This window comes from Podarcis cretensis (genome assembly GCF_951804945.1).
Source record: "Podarcis cretensis genome assembly, chromosome: 16".
Taxonomy (NCBI): Eukaryota; Metazoa; Chordata; class Lepidosauria; order Squamata; family Lacertidae; genus Podarcis; species Podarcis cretensis.
In genome coordinates this window covers 41,546,530-41,561,751 of record NC_137186.1, presented here as the reverse complement: position 1 = coordinate 41,561,751, position 15,222 = coordinate 41,546,530, and the positions used below count along the sequence as shown (strand labels likewise).

Genomic DNA, 15,222 nt, shown 5'->3' with positions numbered 1-15,222 from the left:
GAGAGAATGAGAAAGTTATGGAAGAGATTTTCTCTCCCCCCCCCCATTTCACAAACACAAAGATGGCTAAAATATGCAGATGTCCACCTACCTAGCTTCAAATTCATATACTCTAGTTTTCTAAGTCTGTGACTTTGACAGTAACCTCCCCCTCCTACACCAGATTCTTCCTCAGTTTTAAACTATTCAGTGGGTATTGGAAGGTATCTTATGAACCTTAAGGAATCTTCATAAGACAAATGCTGAAGTAAATCCAAGGGGCACCTATAAACACTATAAACACTTAGCACCTATAAACACTGTGGTCAGTGGCTTAATTCAGAAATAACAATTCTGGTTCAGCAACCTACCTCCACACCTCTCTCCCTGTGTGTTGAAATCAATACTTCTGGGTTTCTTAAACTTTTATCTCCCATGTGTTTGAACAACAAGCATTGTGACTTGAGAGATCCCTAAAAACAGGATATCCAACTGTGATTTAATATTCTGGTTATTAGTGATCATTCAAACCATACTTTCCCAGTTTGGGAAGTATTAAATTAAGGGATGTGATAATGGGGAAGGGGGACTTGTGGGCACGCATCTTGTTCCCTATTCAACAAATCACGACTGCTTGGACCACAATTGTTTTGTCTGGATGAAAATTTTGTTTAGGCAGAGATGGCCCATTTCAGTATGCTCAAGAGATGTCTTCTTCTCTAGTCAGTGTTCCAGGGCTCTGAGGCATATCTTGTCATACAAACCAACCGCTTCCTGGGTAGTCAGGCTCTGTAATGACAGAGGCTACACTTTGCAGTAAGGACTGCTCAGTTATGAGCCATAAGCACTCAGACATGTGAGGGTCATCCCATGCAGAAACCAGATGGAGATGTAACATTCAAGTGTGGAACTCTTTATTACTCTCTCACTCACATAGGGTTGCACCGGATGGCATTCAGAGTTTAAATGCTCAGCAGAATCTCTGTTGGAGAAGCATCTGTTTCCCTGGATATAATCACACTAAGACTAAGGACTCATCCACACTTCCTTTTGTGCCACGTTTCAAGGCACAGGTCTGGGATTTCTAGCTCTGTGTCCAAGCAGGGTTTTTTTTTTACTTCCACTGCTTTCCCTGGGAAAACCCACATATTACCGCTAAATCAGAGCAAACTGCAATTGGGTTTTCTGCAGATTAGCTCCAGTTCAATGGTTAAACATGGGTTTTCCAAGGGAAAGTGAGAGAAGGGGGCAACAACCGCTCAGACTTGGCATAGCTCAGTCAGTAGAGCATGAGACTCTTAATTTTAGGGTCATGGGTTCAAGCCCCACATTGGACAAAAGAGTCCTACATTGCAGGGAGTTACAATTGACGACCCTCCTTATCCCTCCCAACTCTACAATTCTACGATTCAGACCTGGAAATCCTGTGGCGGTACCTAGAAAGCATGGCACAAAAGGAAATAGGGATGAGCCCTGAATTTGCAAAAAGCGAAAGCTATGCCTACTACAGGAAATACATGTTTGATAGGAAAGATCTAGTTCTATCTAAGGTGGAAGCCGTGCATCTCTTTCACCTCAGCAGGAGAAAGCTCCAGGTATGTCTCATGAAGGAGGAGGTGGGGCCAGGTCAGACATATCCAGAATACTCAAGTCGGAAGCAGTGTCCGGGTGGAAATCAGCAAAATGGCTGGGAAAATCCAGACATACGGCAACCCATGTCGGCAGGGTCGTTTTTGCCAATTTCCATAAAAATAGCTCAAAAACGTCATTTTTTTGCGATTTTGCCATAAAAGCTCAACAACTTTGCCCCCAAAAATGTCCAGATTCAGATTTTTAATTTTTGAAATACGGCAACCCTCCCCTAAGAGCACCCATCTTAACACCAAAGGAAGGTCAGCATAAGGAGGACAGTCTAGGAGGCTTGGCAGTTCCTCCTGTCTACCATTTCTCATGTAGGTACATCAGCTTACAGCGTAAGTGGAGCTGTACCCTGACATTTCCAGCAGTATTCAACTAAATTTTACTCAGAGTACACCCACTGAAAGTAATAGGCCTCAGTTAGTCATTTTTGTTCATTTCAATGGGTCTACCTTGAGTAGGACTAGCATTGTATTCAACCTATACCTATAAAAATAAAAACCCTTCCCCTCACTAGTGAAAGTGATGGTCCAAACTTTTACCACACCTTCGGTAGCCAGTGGGTAAATTATATTCCCTTGGGGTATGGATCCAGCCAGTAGATGGTCAATTGGCCATCCCTTGGATAAAGCATTGCAGAGTTCTGCCCCACTCAGTGGTTTCCTGTAGGTGAAGTAGAGAGAGATTCTAGACCATATTAGTGATTTTGAGTACAGAACTTGAAGTGAGGGGTAGTTTAAGTTTCCTATTGATTATCAGTGATTATATGAGAGCAACCTTCTGTTTGAGACATTGATTGATTAGGTCCTTTTTAAGCAAACTGCTTGGACAGTTTCTTGTGTTATCACAGCTGTAGCCCTGGATATATTTTTAAGTCTGCAGACAGTCTAGCACAAGCAATACATTTTTATAAATCATTCTAGATGAGTCGTATTCACATGTGTAGCATGGGGAAGGTGTATATTGTGTAAAAATATGTGCTGTGTTTAAGTGTGGCATACAGGTGGGGTGTGGGGGGGAGAGGTGTGTGTGTGTGTGTGCCTGCTTCAAAAGAAGGTGTCAAGACAATATCCTTGAATGTATCTGTAGTGAAAAACCCAAATTCCATCTTTATAATATTGCCTATAATAATAAAAAATAATAGGTGCATAGAAAAGAAGATTTGCACTCTGTGTGTATGTCATGCACCCAATACAGTTTAGGGAAATCATCTATCAAATTTCTAGCTTTGCACCATGTCCTGTTCAGACTGTTAAAAAATAAATAAATCAGCTTAGGGATGTGGGGTGGGGGCTCATAGCTTTATGTGTTACTATTTGGGCACAGCAAATGCTACCACGCCAAGTAAATAGAAAATAATGTGGCTACTAAGATAGATGGCTGAGGCAGTGGTTGCTGGGAACCAGAGGCGGGGAGGAGAGGGCTGTTGCACTTGTGGGCTTCCCATAGGCATTTGGTTGGTGATTGTGAGAACCAGATGCTGGACTAGATGGGCCATTGGCCTGGCCCAGCTGGGTTGATCTTGTGTTCTTAATGTGTTTTTCTACTTCCAGTTGCAGTGAATAATAGCTCAGACACAGAGAGCCTCCCTTCTCCAAGACCAGAAGCCAAAGAGAGCACAGAGAATGGACCCAAACCAGCCCCAGACACCAGAAGCAATGCTGGAGAAGAACCGGCTGTTAAGATGGAGGAAACCGCTAGCTCCCCAGAAGCAAATCCTGCCACCATCCAAGCAGTGGAGGAGGAGGAGGCCCCTGAACCAACTTGCACTGAAGAGAAGCCACAAGAGGAGCAAACAGTTGATGTGGTGAAAACGGAAGAGGCCGAGGAAAAGCCCAAGAGCCCAGAACCCAGCAGGGGTGAAATAAAAATGGAGAAGGGAGAGGTCTACCAGGAGAGGGACAGTGACCAGATCACAGAAAACAGCAGCAGCAGTGGCAGCACCAGCACCAGTGTCGTGACAGGGGCTGAGGGAGCACCCAAAGCAGAAAAGAAGGAGAACCACAAAGCTGGGAAGGGTGCAAATCCTGACAGCGACTCCAGTGCCACGTGCAGCGCCGATGAGATGGACGAGCAGGATGCTGGAGACAAAAGCAAGTGAGTGAGGAGCAAATGGAGTGGAAAACTTGGAAGAGTTAAGAGGCCTCCAGACACTCCATATTTTGGGAAAGGTTTGCAAAATTAAAGTGGATTATTAAAGTGCTTTGTTGCCCTGGCACAACAAATCCACATTAAAAAAGAAACTTACTGTTTTGCAGTTAGGAAAGTGACAGGGATTGCATTGCAAAGTGTGGGGTGAGCAAATGAGTAAAAGGAAGCAAATCAGGATGAATACTCATTGTTATGTAACCTCCCCGCAAACAAATCAGCACAAATTCTCAGTAAAGACCTGATATAATCCAACCTTTATTCACGCATGCAAGGATGAATGCTGAATGGATAGGTCATATGGAGGAACCCTTATAGAAGTAATCTTAATACCTAAACCCAGCTGCCAAGTTACCTAAGCGTTTTTAAAAAAGGTTTAATGTCAGTGTCTGGAGATTTGAAATCATGTTTTTCCTGAATGGAGTGAGGGCCTCTGTAGAACTGTGTCTGGTTTTCAGTTGGGTGGGGTTGACTTTTGTGTACCAATCACAGGCAATTAAAGGATTGTAAGGGACACCGACTTTCCAACGCATGTTAACCCATCACTAATGCCATCAGGGACCAGAGAAGGGAAGTTGTTTCTTGTGTTGTAATTTATGGAGCTTTGTAGGATTTTGCTTCCATCTGCCAAAAGTTCTTTTGATCAGAAACTTCACATTCTGGGTGTTTAAATGCCTCATACTTGATTTTATATGGTTTAGGTTTTCTTATCAATTGGGGAGTGGGGCAAGGGGAGGAATTGGAAAGGAAATGAGGGTCGGGGGAGGGTGGAGGGGAGGGATTGCTTTTACACAGTCCTGAGGACTCAAGTCCCAGCCATCCAACAGTGAGAGACAGTATCTGGATCTAGGAGTGAGAGCCGTGTTTGTTGCCAAAGAAATATGACTTCCGGTACGCTAACAGAACAGTCTGCAGATTTCTCTTAAGGGCCTGTGGGTGGGCACCACTCCTGTCACCAGCAGCTTAAAAGTCGCTGACTTATTGCACTGCTATCCTCAGTGGGGTTTTGCACTTGCTTAATGATTTGTGGCGCCTTGGCTCTTCGAGCCTCGCATTGCCAGTGACAGTAATTGAAAGGGCAACTTTATGGCCCTGGTGCTTATACTGTTCAGGATCGATGCCCATTGTCAGGGGTTAAAGAAGGTCATGTGATGCAATATGGTCACATCTCATGCCAGTGGCCTGTTCTTGATTAGGACAAGTGTCTGCTTTCGCTGGGTGACAGGTGATTTGTGGTTTAGTGCATAGCCTCGGTCAATTTCATTAAATGCCTCTTGGATCCATACTCCCATACAGCCATTCATCAAGTGAGGGTTGGGCACTTGCAGGAACAAACAAGAGCCTTTGGTTCATTGGGGGCACAAATTGTTCCTTAGGGTGGAAGCAGGCCAGATGTGCGCTCGTGCGCACCCCCCCCCCCAAACAGTAATGAAGTAGCCGTATTTAAACATGAGTGAAGGTTAATGGCTCTGATTCTTAGGCATCTGCTTAAAGTTCTGGTTCCCAAACACACAGGGAATCTTGGCTTTCATCTAAATGAGACAGTAAGCTTGCAGACAATGATTTATAGATTTGCTGCTGAGACAGATACTTTGAAAATGAATTAAATAAGTCAAATATGCTATAGCTACCTTAGAGTTATGGGAGGCTGTCATTCTCTCTTTGCCCAGTTATAGGTGCTCACAGTGTGTTCAGTCTGCATTTGGCGTCCAGCGAATGGCTTATGCAGGAGAGCCCCTCCCCTTTAGTCAGGCTACCCATAGTTTCTGGAGGAGGTCCAATGTAGTGTATTGGTTATTCCAGAAAAGTTTTTTTAAATCACGCTGATTCTTCCATCCCCAGCCATTGTGATTGCATCACTCCCAGGGCACTTCAGACCTAATGTCTTGCCCTCACCCTGGCTATAGGATTCTGTGCTTGCATCTGAGCCCTTCCAGCGGTCACCCCATAGTCAGTCCAGCAGGCCCATCTTCCAGCTGGAGATTAAAAAGCCCTGCTCTTTTGTTTATTTCTTAACTTAGAAGCTTTCTTGCCCACCCTCTACCCATAAGACCCTTGGGGGGGGGTGTTTACAACAGTAAAATATTTAATTATAAAAAGAAATACAATTACATAAAACAAAACAGAATAAATGTAAAAGTAAGTTCAAAACGTTCCATATATCAAAAATTAAAATTAAAAATTGGCATACAAAACAATACAAACTTTAAAAAACCATACATAAACAGCTTTAAAATAGATGTAGACTCGGATCAAATATCTCTGTTTAAAAGACTTATTGGAAGAGGACAGTCTTCAGTAGGCACCAAAAAAGACAACAGAGATGACTAATACCTTAATGGGAAAGGATGAAAATGTAGGTGCCACTGCACTGAAGCCTGATTCTTGTATTGTGTGGAACTGTCCTGGCTCCCTCCCAGCACAGAGAGACAGAAGCTCTTCCTTGTAAGTAAGTAGGATATATTTATTCAGGCAAGTAACAGGACAGGCTCGGCAGCAAACACAGTACTCAGGAATCACAATTCAGGAGTTCTGTAGCAGAGCAAGGAGCTGAGAACTGGAAGGGAGCAATGAAGATGTCCCAACAAGTTTTCCTGCCCCTCCCAGCACCTTTCATGGACAAGATGTCGTGTATTCACTCAGGAGACCTCCTCGCCCTATGGGAATATCAGAATTGCAGGTGTGCACTCTGTTGGAAGGGGATGGGTCTGCTCCCATCTGTGGAGGTGGCACCTGGTCCTAGGCGACAAGGCTGCACTCTCCCTGTTTAGGCTCCTGTGTAGTCTCAGCCGCCTCCTGTTCAGCCTCTCCACTTCTCAGCTGTCCAAAGTGCTCCCCAGCCTCCACTGTGGCTCCCTGTTCCTCAGGAAGGGCAGAGAGGAGAGCTGGCACCCCTGCTCCCCCTTCCAAAATGACCAAAATCTGATTGGAGACGGGAATCCAACCCAGATTCTCCCCATTCAGCCTCTCCCCCCGTTTCTTCCTCCTCCTCCTGCATCAGGCTGCCAACCCATGCCTGATCCTGACAGTGCTGCAGGACTAATGATGGCAATGGATGATAGAATCACAGCATTGTAGAGCTGGAAGGGACCACAAGGGTCATCTAGCCCAACCCCCTGCAATGCAAGAAGCTTTTGCCCAACGGGCTCAAACGCACGACTATGAGATTAAGAGTCTCCTGCTCTACTGACTGAGCTATTCCAGGCTCCTCATACGATGATATCTCTGAACAAGGCTCCGTTAGCCCTTTCCCCCTGAAAGTGTCTGGCTGGATGAAGGCCAGCCAAATGCATTTGAGGAGTCCATGGGCAAGAAATGCAGCCAGCTGCGTTCCTCCCTTGTTTCTCCTCTGCACCTGGTGGTCTCTGCTGCCTCTGCACATGGGATGTACGGTACTCTATGACCAGTAGAGGGGGCATTTAAACAGGGGCTGGGTGGCCATGCTGTGCCAAAGGTTGGGCTGGGTGGCTTGCAAGATCCATTCCAAACTTCTTGATACTTGGCCAAGCCTACCTGACATCATATACCATAAGGGGTATGGGGCAGATGAAAATAAGGCCCATGGCTGAAACTGGGTTTTGCAGGTACCACCAACCAGCCAATTGGTGGCACCTGTAAGCCCCTGTGTGCCTTTTGCAAGGACTGCCAGGATCTCTAGAGCAAGCACCCACAATCAGCTACATGGTTTTACTTCCGACCGCAGGTGCAAAGGAGCATGGGTCACCTGCCATCATTGTGTCAGGTGGTTGCTACTGGCTGCCTGTCAAAGTTGGCCTGGGGGTGTTGGTGTTGGAGGAGGAAGTAAGGCTCCTGCCCTATCCTGATGCTCGCCTGGGTGGCAGGATGGGCCCAGGCGCCACCATCCACTGTGCCTCTCAGCAATTTAGGAGAAGGGCCTGCAGCCAGGTAAAAAGGCCAGCACAGGCAGTGAATTGCCAGCCTGCACATTTCAGCAGCAGAAAGCTACGTTGTGGGTAAGCCCTGAGGAGAGCAGTGAGATGAAGCACAGTTCATAGAAGTGGTGCTCAGGGAGTACTTCGCTGGCTGCCCTCCATCACTCTGCCGCTCTTGCCAGCTACTGCCAAGCCAAAGCAAAGGTAATAACAGCTTTTAGCTCTTTCCGTTGTGTTTTTTTAAAAAACCTAGTCCCCCAAGATAATTATCTTTACATATATATTTTATAAAGACTTCTAGCAGTGCTAGGAATAAAAGTTCAGCTGTAGGTCATGCTAAATATAAATGAATGCAGAAGGCCAGCCTGTAGAGACATAAGTTAACTGTTGTCAGTTCATTGCTAAGAGAGAGGTAAGGCTGTTAATGTCAGGTGACCAGAGAATGTTCTAAGGTGCCAAGCAGAAACCTTATCCTATTTGCTTAGTAGTTTAAAAGCTTCCTGGGACAACATTTGACGGTTGAACCTGTTGCCCTTCCAACCTGTTACCTAACAGACTAGGACTCTGACTACCCTGCCCCATAAATGTCCAGGCACTATTCCCTGGCACTAATACGCCACTGTTATGCTCCAAGGGCTGCCCTCAGGAGCCAGGATCTCACCCTAAGGAGGTAAAACACATTTATCCAAGCGCTTACCCAAGCAGGGTTCAAGGTGCAGCATAGTCTCAAAAAAGCCAGGGTCAAACACAGAGGGTCCCAAACATGATCCAAAAGTAAGGTTGGGAAACAATCCGCCGTCAGTATCAAAAGAAGTGCAAGCAGCGAGGAGGGCAGGAATGGAATCAGGAACAAGGAGCCACAGACCTCTCCTGTTTCCAGCTCAACAGGGAGACCTTACATCCTCTGGCCTCCTAGACCATGCCTGAACCCCAACTGCTGGTTGTAAAGAAGTTCCAGGGATTGCAGGCCCCTTGGTCGTGAGCCATGCCACAGATCGGGATCCATAGATCCATTCTACGTCCTTGCTCTTCAGTCTGGGCCTGGTCTCCTGGCATCTGCTTTCTAAATAATAACAAATAGAATAAACCAAACTGAGGAAGCAAGACTGAGAACTGGGTGTTCTGAAAGAAACCCTGAGGAACCTTTTGTCAAGCGTTTGTTGCCCTTGTGGCAGCAGCTGAAAAGTTCTGATATGCTCCTCAGTGATTTTTTAAAATTTGGTGTTTTTTTAAAGCTCAATTTCTGGTCAGTTATCCCAAAGTAAAGGGAACAAAATGCACAGACGAGCACGCCCCTTTTTGCAAAAGCCAGTGAGTTTTGCTATTTAAGATGTCTTAGTTTAATGCACTGGGCTGCTTTTTCTTACCCAAGTGTCGCAAGATGGAGTAGCGAGTAAGAGCCAGTGATGTTAAACTGTTAACAGTTTTTAGCCAGGAGCAAACATAATTATTAAGCAAAGCTCCCAGAGGTAGGTAGCCTGAATCTCTTGAAATATAGGTGAAAGCCAGTAAGTGCAGATGTTTCCAAGTGCCTGCTTCAAGTTGTAAGACTCACACTGGGGTGAGCAAATGTGTAAACAAATCCAGGACTGGAGCAAGTAAAGTAGCAACGTTATGTGGGCAAAGAACTGTCCGTGACCTGGAACTGAACAGAGGTTCATAGAGGTTCAGGCCTTGCTGAATTGAAAGGGCTTCAGAATTTCAAAAGCCAGGTGAAAGCACGGGGCACGCTTTCAGATAGCTCTGTAGCAGAGGCCACGACACCGAAACTTCCCTCTGTTCCCCACATCAGGGATTCCAGCTAGGTCAAAATTCAGGGCTCCCCCCCCCCCGGCTCTCTCAATGTGCTCTCAGATTACCCCTCTGCAACTGCCAGTGGGTTTTAAAGCCAGGCTCTTCGCCTCCTGGTTTATTTTAGCTGGTTATTTCACTGCCTAAATTTCAAGGCCACTCCAAGCTCAGGCTGACAAACAAGCACAAAGGGAACAAACCCCCATATGATCTGTCCTGGGATCTCTCTTCCTCCTCTTCCACGTCTCTTGATCAGTCTGGGAGATGTCCACTTGCCCCTGCCAGAAATTACTGTGGTCTTTGGCCCTAGGTAGACCCGAGATGCCGGCTGACACGGTGCCACCTGGGATGCTGCTTCCCAGGGAGCTATCTCTGTTGTGAGAATGAGCCTTTCCACTTCTTTTGCGTTCTTAATGAAGAATAACTCATTTTGCTTGGCTGAGCTGGATAATCAGCTCACCCAATGTGGCAGCCACGCCAACTGGAGACAAATCTGCATGTGTCTCTTTTGCAGGATCAGATTCTCTCTCCTAGTGCCTCTGATACCCACAGGCCACGCAGAGTCTGCCCATGGCACAGTCTAGTCTTCCACCACCCACCTGTTTCACAGAAGTGTGGACTACTGATGCCAGTGTATTGTTCGTAAGAACTGGAAGTGCCTTCACATAGCAAACTTTGAGGGACTTGATGGAACCTCATCCACAGCTCTTCAGCCTGTGCACCACCTGCAAGGTGTATGGCAGGGATGGGAAGTCTGTGCCCTGCCCCTGCAGATTAGCTACAACCAGCAGGGACCAGTGGTCAAAGATGATGGAGGTGTATTCAGCAACACCTGAAGAACGCCCGGGTACTCTATCCCTGGTGTATTGGACTACACAGTAACTGCTTAGTTTGTGGCCATGGGATTTTGCCGTGTCGCATAATCCTAGAGGGGGTGCATTTGGGATTTTCTGATCCTCCAGTCTGTTGCCAACACAGAACACTGTCTGCTGTAGAACTCTTGAAATATCCAGTTTTCTGTACTCCTGCAGGTGCAGAAGACCTGCATGGTCTGTGATTAGTGCAAAACTTGGGTTCTAAAGGTTGTAAGGCAGGCTTCCTTATGGAAGTGGGAGTACGTCTTGTAATTTTGCCAGGAGCATATGTTAAATTGCAGTCGCCTCATGCGTAATCCTAATTGTTGCACCAGAGACTCCCATGCATTTTCCTGTTCAGGCCGTTTCTGTGGTGGATGCCCCATCTGAAGCAGCCTTTGAATTGTGTCCTCTTGTATCTGCTTTTTCTGCTCTGTTACCTTTGGCTTACCTCTTTTTCACCAATTGTCTTCATTCAGGTTCTATTGGCTAGTATCCATGAGGTAGTTTTGCCTGTTACGAACATTCTACCACAGAGCATGGGTAGGCAGCCTAAGGCCCGGGGGCCAGATCTGGCCCAATCGCCTTCTAAATCCGGCCTGCGGACGGTCCAGGAATCAGCGTGTTTTTACATGAGTAGAATGTGTGCTTTTATTCAAAATGCATTTCTGGGTAATTTGTGGGGCATAGGAATTTGTTTATTCCCCCCCCCCCCAAAAAAAAATAGTCCGGCCCCCCACAAGGTCTGAGGGACAGTGGACCAGCCCCCTGCTGAAAAAGTTTGCTGACCCTTGCTCTGGAGTGACCACAAAAAAGAAACTAGGCCATGCAGATCTAGAGGAAGCTTGATTCTTAGTGGCTAGGCCCCAGCCTCTTATTGCAGTCTCACCCCTCTTTTATTGCTCCCATGTAAGTGAATGCTGCCATTCACTCCTGGGGCAGGGGCGGGGCGTGGCAGCCACTGAGGGGGATTTCCCACCACACAAACACAAAGAGATCCACATGAGATGAAGGACCCTACCTGTTGTCATGCCAGGCATTTTGCTAGTATCTCAGAATTTTGTTATGAGGTAGATAGTGCAAAGGGTTTCCAACTGCATATCTGTGAGGCTTGCCTCTGGCACCACAGTGGAGCAAGTTGTTGAGCTTATTTGGCTGCTGATCATATAAAAGAACTCATCTGGTCTCTCCCCCCCCCCCCCACACACAACATGTGCGCGCACACACACATACACAGCTACACACTCCCCATCATAAAACACCTTCTTGACTTTCAGACTCTCTGTGTCCTTGAACTCTGTGCTCTTCCGCTCTAGTTAATCCAGATGTGGTCATTCCTCCCCTTCTCCCTGTTTCCTCTCCCACCTCCTCTCTCCCTGACCAGATTCTTATCTCTCTCTTGCAGAGCATGTCACTAACTGAGAACAGAATTCAAACTTGCTGATTAACAATTGGCTCCCTTCTGCCTCAACTCTCCTTTAGGCTTGCAGCACGATAGGCAAACTTGGCCTAGTCCTGATTTTTTGTTGGAAAGCTGTTTGCCTTAGCTTGTGCTCCGGTTCTGATAGATCACTGTATTTGGGAAGGAATTTTTCCTCTGCAGGTGGCTTCTGAGCAGGGAAGGTCATCTGCTGCAATTCTGTTCCGATTGGAGGACACATACTGCTACCACATCCCTGAAAGGTGGCTATTTTGGTCAAATCCACACCGTACAGTAAAAGAATATGACTTCCCCAAAAGAATCTTGGGAACTGTAGTTTGGGAGTTGCAGCTCTGCACAGGTAAGCTACAGATCCTAGGAGTCTCTGGAAGAAGCCAAATGCTTACATGTATGGTGTGGATGTGACCCCAGCCTCTGCTTTAAAGCCTGCTGCTTTTGGAGACAAGTCCGCCCCACGGTTGTACAACTTCATACTGTCAGGAGATTCTTCTTCATGTTTAGTCTAAACTCTTTTTCTTAGAATTTGAACCTGCACCTCCATGGACAGCTGTGAGTCCAAAATGACTCCCAGTCTGCGCACCTGGTCCTTCAGGGGCACAGTTGCCCCATTCAGGACCAGGGAGTCCTCCACACCTGCCTGCCCCCTGTCCCCCCAAAACAGTACTTTTGTCTTGTCAGGATTCTCCCTCAATCTGTTAGCCGCCATCCATCCTCCAACCGCCTCCAGGCACTCACACAGGACATTCACCGCCTTCACTGGTTCTAATTTAAAAGAGAGGTAGAGCTGCGTGTTATCTGCATACTGATAAACACCAAGCCCAAACCCCCTGATGATCTCTCCTAGCGGCTTCATATGGATCAGGGGTCAGCAAACTTTTTCAGCAGGGGGCCGGTCCACTGTCCCTCAGACCTTGTGGGGGCCTGGACTATATATATATATATTTTGGGGGGGGAGAACGAATTCCTATGCCGCACAAATAACCCAGAAGTGCATTTTAAATAAAAGCACACATTCTACTCATGTAAAAACATGCTGATTCCCGGGCCATCCAAGGGTTGGATTTAGAAGGTGATTGGGCCAGAACCGGCCCCCAGGCCTTAGTTTGCCTACCCATGATATAGATAGAAAGCATAGGGGACAGGACGGAACCCTGAGGCACCCCATAAGTTAGAGCCCAGGGTTCTGAACACTCATCCCCCAACACCACTTTCTGGACATGGACCAGGAGGAAGGAGTGGAACCACTGTATAACATACTGTACAGTACTGTACATATTTGAAGATGGCTTTGATATACGTGTGCCCCTTTATCATCAGTCCTCAGGACTAAACATTCCCAATGCCTTCAGGCTTTCCTCAGAGGACTTGGTCTCCAGGTTGCCTGATGGCTGCTCAGAAACTGATGACAGAGGCTCTTACCTGATAGGAAGGAAGAGCTCTTGAGGCAGCACTGGAGGTACAGACTCAGCAGCACAGACTCACAGTAGCCTTTACACACAGACGAGGTGATGGGAAAGGTGAGACCAATCAGGCTGGAGGCAACAGGCCAGCCTTACAGAGTCCTAGATCAGGGCAAGGAGTTTAGAACTGCGTGGAACCAATTCCCACAAGTCAAGCTTTGAAAGGTGGGGGAAGGCAAGCTTGCTTGCAAGACCCTTGAGCCTTGCGAGACTGCTGAGCATGCAGCCGCTCACTGTGTCAGGGGTGGTGGTCTGTTGCTGGCAACAAGAGTACCACCCTCCCCTTCGGACCTTGGTTCTTCCAGTCCTCATGGTTGATTGACACCCTCCCTGGATTCCATTGCTGTGCTCCTCTTCCTTGGGATGGAAGAGGCGAGGTGGGAGTCCTGCTTACCCATACAGAGCAGTTATATCCTGGAAAAGGGTATCAGCCTCTTTCTTTACTCAGAGTGAGGTATGGGCAGGTGATAGAATCATAGAATTGTAGAGTTGGAAGCAACCACGAGGGTCCTCTAGTCCAACCCACAGGAATGCAAGAATCCTGTCCACAGTCATCCCTGGGTGAGCTCAAACCACCAGCCTTCTGGTTAACAGTTAGACACACTGACTCATTGTGCCACCTGCTCTGAAGAACCAGATAGTAGCTGGGTAGGTGAGTGATGGCAAGGCAAGGAAGTGGCCCTTTGTGCTGCCACATTGTACTGCTGCCTCATGTTTAGCTTGTGGTCTACTGACACGTCTACTGCTGTTCTTCCTACCTAAATGCAAAAATTTACACTTAATCTCTGCTGGCATTCATTTTGTTCATTTTGGCCAAGTTCTCTGTTCTGTCAGTATCATCTTGGATCCTGTTTCTGTTGGCTTAAGATATCAGCAACTCAGCAACTCCTCTGCTCCTCTAGTCAGTCATTTCTAGAGCTGTTTTGCAGCATCAGGCCCAGGACAGAACCCTGGGGTACCACATGTTCAGGTTGACAAGAAGCTGCTGGTAAGTACATTTTAGGTGCAGTCCATCAGCCAGCTGCAAAACCACGGAACTGTACCATTATCTAGCTCGCATTTTACCAGCTTCCCAACAGAAATATCACAGGGTGCACATGGACACCTGGAAGGGGTTGGCAGATGGAGGTGGAGCAGGTGCCTGATGGTTGCAGAAGGCTGCTCTTGGGATTGGGATTGGTCTAGATCGGGGTAGCCCAGTGTAATGCCTCCAGGTGTCTTTGGACTCTGGCTCCCTTAATCCTCAGCCATCATAACCAATGGTCAGGTTATGAGACGAATTGTTATACAAAATCATGTACAGAGATACAGATTATCCATCTCTGATCCCTGAACTGATTGCTTGCTTTGAAAACAGACTGTGGGGTGCATTTGTAGGGTCACAGTTTCCCTATCCCTGGCATAGGATTCCTGACATAACAGTAGCCGTTCTTAACTGCAGTGCTTTGTGTTTCCATGCAGGCTGATCTCTTCCCGGCCCAGCCTCCTCAACGCAACTAATGACACCCGGCTCAGCTCCTCGCCTCAGAAGCCGCTGGACTTGAAACAGCTGAAGCAAAGAGCTGCTGCCATTCCGCCCATTGTGAGTAGTGGCTCCCAAACCAGCTCCAACACCTTCCTCAAAACAATTTGTCTTTTTGCTCCCGCTGTGTTTAAACCCGGGGCTTTGGGAAGGGGGTGACCCCTGCAAGACTGTGCTTGGTAAGAATAATTTGCATGGACCATTCAGCTCCCCCAAGTGACAGTGAGTTAGCCCCAGGGCTGAAGGGCACCTGCCATTTGTTGTGCTTTTAGTCAGGCAATCAGCAGGTTTTATCACACGGTTCAGAGCTGGGGAACCTCAGACCGAGGAGCTGGGTCTGGGTCTGACCCTCCAAGTCTCTCCGTTCTGGCTCCTGAATGCTTATTTTTTAATGTAAGACATTTATATATAGCTTAATCATTCCTATTTCTAAGTGGCATACATAAAATCAAACCACAGAAAATAGGACAATAAAAAATAAATATTTTTCATAGAA

The 15,222-nt window shown here is 47.0% G+C and overlaps 1 protein-coding gene across 24 annotated transcripts in view; it reads left to right on the top strand.

The window, feature by feature from the left end:
* NCOR2 (nuclear receptor corepressor 2) overlaps window positions 1–15,222 on the top strand; it is a 352,014-nt gene that overhangs the window by 266,905 nt on the left and 69,887 nt on the right. For all 24 annotated transcript variants that reach the window (XM_079957706.1, XM_079957722.1, XM_079957718.1 and 21 more), the window contains 2 exons: window positions 3,171–3,714; window positions 14,666–14,786. In XM_079957706.1, coding sequence (XP_079813832.1) covers window positions 3,171–3,714; window positions 14,666–14,786 — 665 coding nt within the window. The remainder of the gene's footprint in view (window positions 1–3,170; window positions 3,715–14,665; window positions 14,787–15,222) is intronic.